The sequence below is a fragment of the Mandrillus leucophaeus genome, unplaced genomic scaffold (genome assembly GCF_000951045.1).
Source record: "Mandrillus leucophaeus isolate KB7577 unplaced genomic scaffold, Mleu.le_1.0 Scaffold12, whole genome shotgun sequence".
NCBI lineage: Eukaryota > Metazoa > Chordata > Mammalia > Primates > Cercopithecidae > Mandrillus > Mandrillus leucophaeus.
In genome coordinates this window covers 2,098,566-2,109,047 of record NW_012100320.1, presented here as the reverse complement: position 1 = coordinate 2,109,047, position 10,482 = coordinate 2,098,566, and the positions used below count along the sequence as shown (strand labels likewise).

Below are 10,482 nucleotides of genomic sequence, written 5' to 3'. Positions count from 1 at the left end.
GAGGTCAGGAGATCAAGACCATCCTGGCTAACACGGTGAAACCCCGTCTCTACTAAAAGTACAAAAAATTAGCTGGGCGTGGTGGCGGGCGCCTATAGTCCCAGCTACTCGGGAGGCTGAGACAGAAGAATGGTGTGAACCCAGGAGGTGGAGCTTGCAGTGAGCTGAGATCGTGCCACTGCACTCTAGCCTGGGCAACAGTGCAAGACTCTGTCTCAAAAAAATAAAAATAAAAATAAATAATCTCCTATTTCTAAAATGTTCATGTTTGATTCATTCAGATATGATAACAGCCCATCATGGTCTGTGTAAATGTTTGTTTCTGCATTCTTAGAAACTTTCTCCAGTTTTTGATAACATTGGATGTAGGAATACCAAGGAGTCTAACTAAAAAGAGGGGATCTTGGCTACAGTGAAATGCCTAGGGGTATGGGAAGTAAGTAACAGCCTTTATTTCCATATGAAAAATGCTGGAATTACACCTGCGATGATTAGGCAAGAGACTCAAAGATAGTTTTCTCAGAAAAGCTTTTCTTTCAAGGGTCTAGCAAGTCTGAGCTATGCTTCCAACTTTACTGCCCTCCATCATCCTGCATCTTTGACTCATCCACCACCTTCTGTCCCTTTCATTCTCATTCCCCATGTGTCAGCTCCCTGGAAAGGACATATCTTGTGCACCTTGCCACAGTACTCATTACCTGCTTCTGGACTGCCTGAGCAAGAGTGATACTTCCTGTTCTAAAGACAGGAGTGAGGAGGGGGGATACTCAGACTTAGGGATGTGCCAGAACTGTGGCTAGTCCCCAGGGAGCAGAACTTGGAGGACTCATAAAGGAGCCAGCCCCATCTCCATCTCAAACAGGGCCAGTTCATAAACCCCATCTGGCACAGCAGCAATCTCAGGAAGCTAAACTGGGGAGTGCCCTGTATCTCACTCCCTAAATTGGGGAGTGAGAGCATCCCGATGGTCAGCTCCTGGGCTGTGACAGTGGTCCCCTCCAGATGAAAAGGGGGAGCTGTACTGACGTCAGTCAGGAGATGTGGCTCACAGTCATTATTAGAGTCAGGGCCTCTCCTGCCTACTTCAGGTACTTGGGTGAGGGCAGAGAGGGGGATAGAGAGAATCCTTAATCCTTCATTGGTAACATCCTGAGATCCTCCTAGAGTTCCAGACATCATACTTATCACGGGATTTGTTTGCCTTAATTTAGCCTCCCTGCCCTCTGGCCAGTGAGTTGCATTAAATAATTGTGCCCTCAGTATCAAGGAGTAGACAATGTAGACTATTTTTATGCAGCCCTGAGGATCCCCAGTCTTGGCTCTTGATAAGGTGAGGCATCTGGGTTGGGTGCTAAAGTATGAACCTTCTTCATCCTCCTTCCAGTAATGCCTATTTCAGCCCTGCCTAGCCTGCACCATCTTATAATTAGGTAGGATGACTGCAGATTGAAATCAAGCAGCTATTTCCTTTGGCTTTTCTGGCAGACACTGCCCACTGCCTCCAGTGCGTGCACTGTAGATGGTGGGCGGTCCCTATGGGTGGGTGCCAGGGGGAAAATTCCACCCCCTTCAGTAAGCAGAAGCAGGCAGAAGTCTGCTGGAAGCTGCAGGCCTCCCGCACTGACTTGCAATGTTCCTTGTGCTCCAGGTGCTGCTGTTTCTTTAAGAGGAAAAGGAAGAAGACTGCTCAGCGCCACAAGTGACCAGTGCCTCCCAGGAGTCCTCAGGCCCTGGGGACCCTGACTCAATTGTACCTGCAGCTCCTGCCATTTCTCATTGGAAGGGACTCCTCTTTGGGGGAGGGTGGATATCCAAACCAAAAAGAAGAAAACAGATGCCCCCAGAAGGAGCCAGTGTGGGCAGCCAGGGCCTAGTGGGTCATTGGCCATCCCCGCCTGCCTAAGGCTCTGAGCAGGTCCCAGAGCTGCTGTTCCTCCACTGCTTGCCCATAGGGCTGCCTGGTTGACTCTCCTTCCCATTGTTTACAGTGAAGGTGTCATTCACAAAAACTCAAGGACTACTATTCTCCTTCCTCCCCTTAGTTTACTCCTGGTTTTTACCCCACCCTCAACCCTCTCCAGCATAAAACCTAGTGAGCTAAAGACTTTATTTGCAGAAGGAGATCAAGAGGCTGGGGGTAAGGCCAAGAAGGTAGGAGGAAAATGGAGACCTGGGCTGGAGAAGAACCTTCTCCGTGTCCCAGGTGTGCCTGGCAGTATGGTTTCCTCTTCCTCTGTGCCTGTGCAGCATTCATCCCAGCTGGCCATGGGGTTCAGGTTCCTTCTTCCCTCCCTCCTGTGAAGTTACACTGTAGGACACAAGCTGTGAGCAATCTGCAGTCTACTGTCCCTGTGTGTTGGCGTTCTTAGCTTTTTTGACAAACTCTTTTTTCCAGGCGGTAGTAGGACAATGAAAATTGTTCTGAGCAAAGGAAAGAAAACTGACTTTGTTGCACTTTTAGTTTTTTTTTAAAAAAACAAAAACAAAAACATGGCAGATGCATATTGTGTCTGGTTATATTGGGGGTTTCACTTTTACCTGTTTTGAGGGGGATGGGGCCAGCCAAGCCATTCAGAGAGAACATGGGTCCAGAGGACATTCTCAGTGGAAAGAGTTTGATCTGCACCACCCAGAAGAGAAGCCAAACTCGGTGTCATTCTGAGTGAACACTCAGGTTGGCAAGAAAACATACTTGAATTTTCATTCATCTTCTCAGCAGCTGAAGAATGTCCCTACCAGAGCATCTTGACCTAATCAGCTTACAGTTTGAAAACCTAGCTCTCCAGCACATGAGATGAGCCAGCCGAACCAGACTGTGACCAGGAAACAGCTCATCCCAGAGAAGGAGATGCTTAACAAAAAAAAAATAATAATAATAATGAAATTGTTTCTTCTGCTGCCAGGGACTTCCAACTAGATAGCCATGTGATTTCCTGGTGACTTGGGGGACAAATTAGTGATGAAACAGCCACCACCATATTGCCATTAGTGGAAAAAAAGAGGAGGACAGTGAACCTACCTTCCACCTGCCAGAGGGACCTCGGGTTGTGGCATTATAGGGCCAGGAAAAGAAAATCAGTGTATCCTATCTCCCCCAATAGCTGAGCTGTAGCATTTGGGCTGGCCTGCCTTATCAGAAACCAAGCTTATGAAGATCTTCTCCCAGCAGGTCCATAGCAGTAAGCTTAGGATGCAGTATATGGGGCTGCATTTAAAAGGAGGGAAAGATTGATTGGTGCTGGAATATTCCAGGGAAAAGGAAACTGGAGTGAAAGGTCTGAAATTATCTTCTCAACTGGACATAGACTCCTTCCAGAAAGGTGGCCATGCCTCTAAGCATGTTTTCCCCAGTATGCCCTCGGCCTCCCCCCGTGGTGTTTTCATAGGAGGTACTACTGTGAAGGATCTTGTTTCCTCATTCACTGTTTGACAAGTCTTTCATGTGGGAAGTTACTCTTCTCATACCCAATTTTCATTTGAGTTTAGTAGCTTAACCAAACAATGACTGCCCATTCCAGAGGTGACAGAAGAGAAAGGGTCATTTACATCAGGAAAGAGGTCTTGTATCTGGGAGTAGAGAGCCAACCATGGAGCACAGTGGCTGGTGGGTGACTTAGTCTGATGGTTTGTGGAGCATAGAAGTCTTCGCCTCTAGCTTGAGGTGTAGGGCTATCTTTTGGACTGGAGGGTGTGGGGATATTTTCTGGTAGTTGCCATTTCTTGAAAAATTCCCTTGATGTACCTTGCACAGAGCAGAAATAGCATTAACAGTATCAGAGGTACTGGGCTTCATCTGTTCCGTTGGATCTTGGCTAGGGAATATCATTTCACTTGCATCAAACCTGCTTAGCTTATGGAAAGATGGTAATATGTCATTTCTATAAATGTTTCTATATATGTAACATAGAGTGGCAGGGAGATGCAGTATCACACCCCTTCCCCACAAGGACTGTGAATATTGGGATTTATGTCCTTGCCATTACCTAGTGGTTACAGCCATGTCACTAAGATTTACATCATTTCTCAGTTGGGATTTCGGCAATGCTAACTTACTGTATAGAAAGTTTAACTTTTCCTCACCCCTGTATAGAAAATGCCTTGCCTCTCAAGAGAGGGCAGAAGGGGGCCAGGCGCAGTGGCTCATGCCTGTAATCCCAGCGCTTTGGGAGGCCGAGGTGAGTGGATCACATGAGGTCAGGAGTTCGAGACCAGCCTGGCCAACGTGGTGAAACCCCATCTCTACAAAAAATACAAAAATTAGTCGGGCGTGGTGGCATGCACCAGTGCCTGTAATTCTAGCTTCTCGGGAGGCTGAGGGAGGAGAATCACTTGAGCCTGGGAGGCAGAGTAGATGTGTATAAGAGACAGGAGTGAGACTCTGTCTTAAAAAAAAAAAAAGAAAAAAGAAAAGGGCAGAGGGAAATGTTGGCAATGCCTGGAGCATCCTGGCACTCTATACCCTACTGAGTGCCTCCCTTCAGCCCCTCACCCTGCTTCCACACACACAAAAGCAAAGGCAGTGACCAGCTTGGCTTAAGGCAAGCTTCCTTGCAGCTGGATTTGCGACTTTTTTTTTTTTTTGGTCTTAAAATTTTTACTGGATCAGTTGTAGGGGAGTGTCTTTCCTAATATACTGTTCTCACCTTCCAACCTCCACAAATCTCTTACTAGATACTTGGTTTTCATAGCAAAGGTAAAGAATCCCAGGTCCCTTTAGCATGCAGGGTAATGGTGATCCCTCTAGGGCCATTGGCACTTCAAAGTGGTCCCAGACCTGGGAGATTCTGATGTGATCTTCCTTACAATTAAGCAAAAAACCTGAGTACCCTAGATGCAATTGGCCATCGCTTCAGCCCTCAACACATCAGGGCTCCCTCCTCGGCCCTATTGCTACAGTTGCTTAGCTGTATGCTTCAGTGAGATCCTTGGGGTTAGGGCATGCACTCGCTGACTGTCCCCACCCATCCACTTGCTCTGTAGTTTCTGAGCTTTCTCCATTTCACAACTATGGTGCCTCAGGATCTTTTTATTTGGGATTGATGCAATTGTTTTTCCTGAAAACTAACTCAGCATCTGTTCATAAAAACCCTTAATATTATACATTAGGAGTTTTCCCAAGCTCTACAGTCCCTCAGACATTGCATCCTAAACAGATTGAGGCACACAGGCCAAGACTCCACCAAGGCATAAATGGTCTCCCCTACTCCCTTTTGACCAGGGTATCACTTGTGTCTTTGCAGTAAGAGTTGGTCAAGTTGCTCTATGCACCTTGGCGCTTTCCCCAGATCTCACTCCAGACTGCCCCCAAGGGTGGAGAGAGCATCCTGACAGCCAGTTAGCACTCATGACTGCCTTAACATTCTTCTGCTATTATGGGGCCTGTCTGGCAATAAACAGGGTCTAGGAAGGTACAAGGTTAGCTTCCAGTTAAAATCCCATTTTACATTGGAATGCATGAGCTACAGATGACAGCAGAAATCCTGAGGTTTCTAGAAGTGTTGATTGTTTCTTTTTTCTAAATGAACTCCAAGTACTTAGAAAACAATCCCTGCCTATTAGCCAGTAAAGGTGACCATCACCCCTAAAGTAATTTCCAAACTTAGTGCAGTGGAAAGATATGCTGGTAGTGCATATTCAGTGTTGATTTTCAGTGCTAGTAACCACTTTCAGTGCCAGAAATACGTAACAATGATAATGTAATGTCAAAGTGGTTACTAAAGATTTTAGCCTTGGCCGGGCGCGGTGGCTCACGTCTGTAATCCCAGCACTTTGGGAGGCTGAGGCGGACGGATCACGAGGTCAGGAGATCGAGATCATCTTGGCTAACACATTGAAACCCCAAAACCCTGTCTCTACTAAAAATACAAAAAAAAAAAAAAAATAGCTGGGCGTGGTGGCAGGCGCCTGTAGTCCCAGCTACTCAGGAGGCTGAGGCAGGAGAATGGCGTGAACCCGGGAGGCGGAGCTTGCAGTGAGCTGAGATCTCGCCACTGCACTCTAGCCTGGGTGACAGAGCAAGACTCCGTCTCAAAAAAAAAAAAAAAAAAAGATTATAGCCTTAACTTTTTTATGTAAAAGATAAAATCCATTCCTCCTCCCAGTGAGCAAGCATGGCTTGCATTTCTCAAAAATGAGAACTTCCATGGCAGCCAAGAAAACGTCTTCTCAGAGGAACTTTTGTTTGATGCATCTCCCAAGCCCACATGCCTCCTGTGTCCCAGCCACCTCTTCCATTTTCACATTTAAACCAGCTCTCCATTCCCATTGAGTTGCCCTAACAACATCGTTTCCAGTGTCAGAACCGTATTAGGGTTCGTTTCTCAGATTGGGAGCCTGCAACACCATACAGCCAACATTGCCTTTGCCACGCCACCGCCACCATCCCCAGTATTGCCCTATCGTGGGCAGATGAATTCTAGAAACCCTCAGGGAGCCAGGGCAATTAGGCACCCCATCTGAATTGACCACGTGAGTGACAGGCACTTATCTCTCGGGTTCTTGCTTTTGCAGACTGCAGGGAAGTCCTATCTAGAGGTCGATGGCAGAGACTCCTAGTCTTTCCCGAGGGGTTGACAGGAATCAAATAGGGATTCCTTTGGCTTGGGGTTTTGGTGTTTTTTGTTTTTTTCAATTTGTTTTTTGGTGTATGGGGGGTGATTTTGTTTCTGAATAAGAAAAAGAAGAGGCAACCATGGCCCTTAACGTATAAAGTTTTGAGCAGTGTTTTAGCCACAAGTAAGGAATCTTGAAAGTCTTTTATCCAGCAAGCAGTCTTAAAAATGTTTTTCCTAACTGCTTTTGCAGGTGACTAAGTACAAAAAAAAAAAATAGGTTTCTCATTGTATTCGAAATAGTGAGTAGGTTCCCTGGATAATACACAATGGTAGTTGACATGTTCTCAAAACACAACCAGAAAACCCACTTCCAGTATTTGTAAATCACCTTTCAAAGGAAGAAGTGAACATGTATTCCATGTATTTCTAGTTTGATTACCAAACTTGATGTTACAAAGAAACCTCAGTTCTGTAGACAGAATTTCTTTTATTTTTCTTCTTTTACTCCTCACAATCGCTTTCCCGGTGCCATCACCACCTCTAAGGTCTCACAGCAGAGCATTATTCACGGTAATAAGTGGGGGTGCGGTGCAGCCATTCCAGTAACACCCACAAGAGGGCAGCTGTTCTGAATGTCCCCACCCACCCTCCTTTCAGTACAGGTGAAACATTTTCAGTTCATGAGCTCCAGACCAAATCCCAGGCCGGCCCTTGCACCAAAAGCCTTTTTTAGAAGGCTTATCAGTCTATTAGGAATGTCTCAGGAAAGATGAGCCATTTCTTTGGGGAGAAATATATTTACAGATGGAAGTGTGTGACTGCGTGTCTGTGTGTGTGTGGTGTGTGTGCGCACGTTGAGTGCGTGCGTTCATCTATGTGCATTTCACTTCCATAAAGATCCAGCCCAAGCTGCTCGGAACCATGTGTTCCTGAGTATTCTCAGAGGTAAACAAGTGACAAGTGAGCTTCTGAAATTAGTGTCTCAGCAAGCTGGCTTTAGGAATGAGCCCTATTTATCAAGCAGAGAAAAATAACAGCAGAAAAGATAAAGATAAACCAAAAATATATACCCCCAATGGAAAATAATGTTGATTCAGCAATTCCCATCGGATGTATTACATGCTCTAATTTATTATATTATTATTTGTCTGTCTTTGATCTTTGCCCATTGTACTCTTAAAAAGATGTTGGGATGTTGATTGCGATTTTTAAACAACTTGATAATGTATAAATCAGCTGTGGAAATCAGTTTTAATGTGTGGATGTGTCTGATTATTGTTAAATGCCTCTTTTTTTACTTTTTTTTTTTTAGATGTATAATGTTTCATAAACCCTGGCACTGGTCACAAAGCTCAGCTGTGAAAATGAAATTTGTAGTATTTTTAAACATGAATGTCAATTTCAAGTGTATTTGAAATGGTTCCTGCAGGAGAGATACTTGTGCACCATTAGGAAAATCTTCTCTGCAGAGGAAGTAGCCTTTGGAGAAAATGGAAAATGGGTTCTGATATGTTATCTCAGAGTAGCCCATTTCCTAGGGCACCATGGAAAACACAAATGTGATATTTAAGTATACCTCTTCCCCAGTTTGGGGAGGAAAGGACTCAGTTTGCACCCTTTTTGTATGTAAAATAAAATGTCTTACCTTTCTTGGCTACTTCTGCTTGTTTGGTTGGTTGATTGGTTTGTCTGGTTTTTTTTGTTTTGTTTTGTTTTGTTTTTTGAGACAGAGTCTCACTCAGTCACCCAGGCTGGAGTGCAGTGGCGCGACCTCGGCTCACTGCAAGCTCCATCTCCTGGGTTCATGCCATTCTCCTGCCTCAGCCTCCCAAGTAGCTGGGACTACAGGCGCCCGCTGCCACACCCGGCTAATTTTTTGCATTTTTAGTAGAGACAGGGTTTCACCGTGTTAGCCAGGATGGTCTCGATCTCCTGATCTCGTGATCCGCCCACCTCAGCCTCCCAAAGTGTTGGGATTACAGGCGTGAGCCACCACGCCCGGCCTGGTTTGTCTGTTTTTAATCTCCCTCGGCTCATTTGTAATTAACAATCTAGCTAGGACTCACTTTGATGCGATTCAAGTCTCCTGTGAACAAAAATAAATACCTGATAATTTGGCTTCTTGTTTCATTCCTTGGACTAAACATTGTCTTCTCCCTTGAGTCACTTCAAAAATAAATATTGCTGTATCCTGAAGAAGAAAATTATTTTTTAATTAAAAAATATATATTGGCCGGGCACGGTGGCTCACGCCTGTAATCCCAGCACTCTGGGAGGCCAAGGCAGGTGGATCACTTGAGGTCAAGAGTTCGAGACCAGCCTGGCCAACATGGTGAAACCCTGTCTCTACTAAAAATGCAAAAATTAGTTGGGCATGGTGGTGCACACCTATAATCCCAGCTACTCAGGAGGCTGAGGCGGGCCAATTGCTTGACCCAGGGAGGTGCAGTTTGTGGTGAGTCAAGATCGCACCACTGCACTCCAGCATGGGCATCAGAGCAAGACTCCTTCTCAAATAAATATTCCTGGAAGAATTTGGACATTATCACTCACATGTTAGTTCCTGTGTCCCTGTTGTTCTCAGGTGGTAGAACACAGGAAATCAGGATCTGTTCTGTGGCACAACTTTTAGTAGCTTTGTAATTCTGCTCTACAAATGCGGAATATGTGTCCAGACAGAAGATAGAACTGTGATGAGCAATGTAAAACCATACTGCATGTGTAGCCAACAGAACAACTGTCAATCTGGGCATGATTGACTCCTTCCAATTTGTTACTGCTCTTTAATTACTTTTTCACAGGCAAGTAGCCGAAGAATCATGAGAGAAAAGTTTCAAGTTTGAGAGCATTTTATCCATCAACCTGATTTCTTGTGAAAGTGGGAATGGGAGAAAGGCTGCTGTAATGCCATTTTAGCCTTAGCTCCTCGTGTGCAGGAGGCTACTTGGGTTTTTTGAGTGTTTCCTTGTTTTTGAGACAGGCTTGAGTGCAGTGGCACGATCACGGTACACTTGCAGCCTTGACCTCCTGGGCTCAGGTGATCCCCCAACCTCAGCCTCTGGGGTAGCTGCAACTACAGATGCGCACCACCACGCCCTGCTAATTTTTGTATTTTTTGTAGAGACAGGTTTCACCATGTTGCCCAGGCTCAAACTCCTGGACTCAAGCCATCTGCCTGCCACAGCCTCTCAAAGTGCTGGGATTACAGATATGAGCTACTGTGCCCAGCCGGAGGCTACTTTGAAAACCGGATTTAGTAAACATTTTTCTCTGGCTATGGCAGCCTGAGACCAGCGAGTGAGGAAAGAGGCTTAACAAAATAGGACAAAAAAAAAGAGGGGATGAGAGATGGATCTGGAAGATCATCTGTGTCAATATAAGAACGTTTAAAACTTCCACCTGATTGGTGTCTGAATTGAGGTGCGAGGACGGGAAATAAAGAGAATTTTCTTGAAGCTCTACTTGAAGCTCCACAACCTGTGCATGGCCACTGTAATGAAGGACAAAGTTAATGCCAGTGGCCTTGCATAACGTCAGTCTCAGGTCAGCGCCTCATGAAGACTACATTGCATAGTTTATGGAAATGGAGCCCTGCCTATAATCTGTGCTGTGCCGACCTGAAATTTCTACGAAGTTAATCTTTGAAAATTAGTTTTAAAGACGTTTTAACGCCATAGGTCCAAATTTTGGAAGTTGGTGTTTTGGTTTGTTTTGGTGTGTAAGACTCCCAGTACCAAAGTATCTATGTTGTAGAGTGGGACAACACTAAGTGTGTGAAGGCCGAAAATAGCCCTGTGGGGACATCTAGTAATATCCCTGACCTCTGGAAAAAAGGCATTGTAGGCCGGGCGCGGTGACTCAAGCCTGTAATCCCAGCACTTTGGGAGGCCGAGACGGGCGGATCACGAGGTCAGGAGATCAAGACCAT

At 45.4% G+C, this 10,482-nt stretch overlaps 1 protein-coding gene across 2 annotated transcripts in view; it reads left to right on the top strand.

Moving 5' to 3' along the window:
* Positions 1–8,211, top strand: part of CSNK1G1 (casein kinase 1, gamma 1) — a 290,970-nt gene extending 282,759 nt beyond the window's left edge. Inside the window, exon 13 of one of the 2 annotated variants that reach the window (XM_011967933.1) lies at positions 7,867–8,211. In XM_011967933.1, the coding sequence (XP_011823323.1) occupies positions 7,867–7,969 (103 nt within the window). In that variant the 3' untranslated portion in view covers positions 7,970–8,211. Of the gene's footprint in view, positions 1–1,648; positions 3,779–7,866 lie in introns of those variants that run through there. The other variant, XM_011967939.1, reaches the window with a different exon arrangement.
* Positions 8,212–10,482: the final 2,271 nt, after the last annotated feature.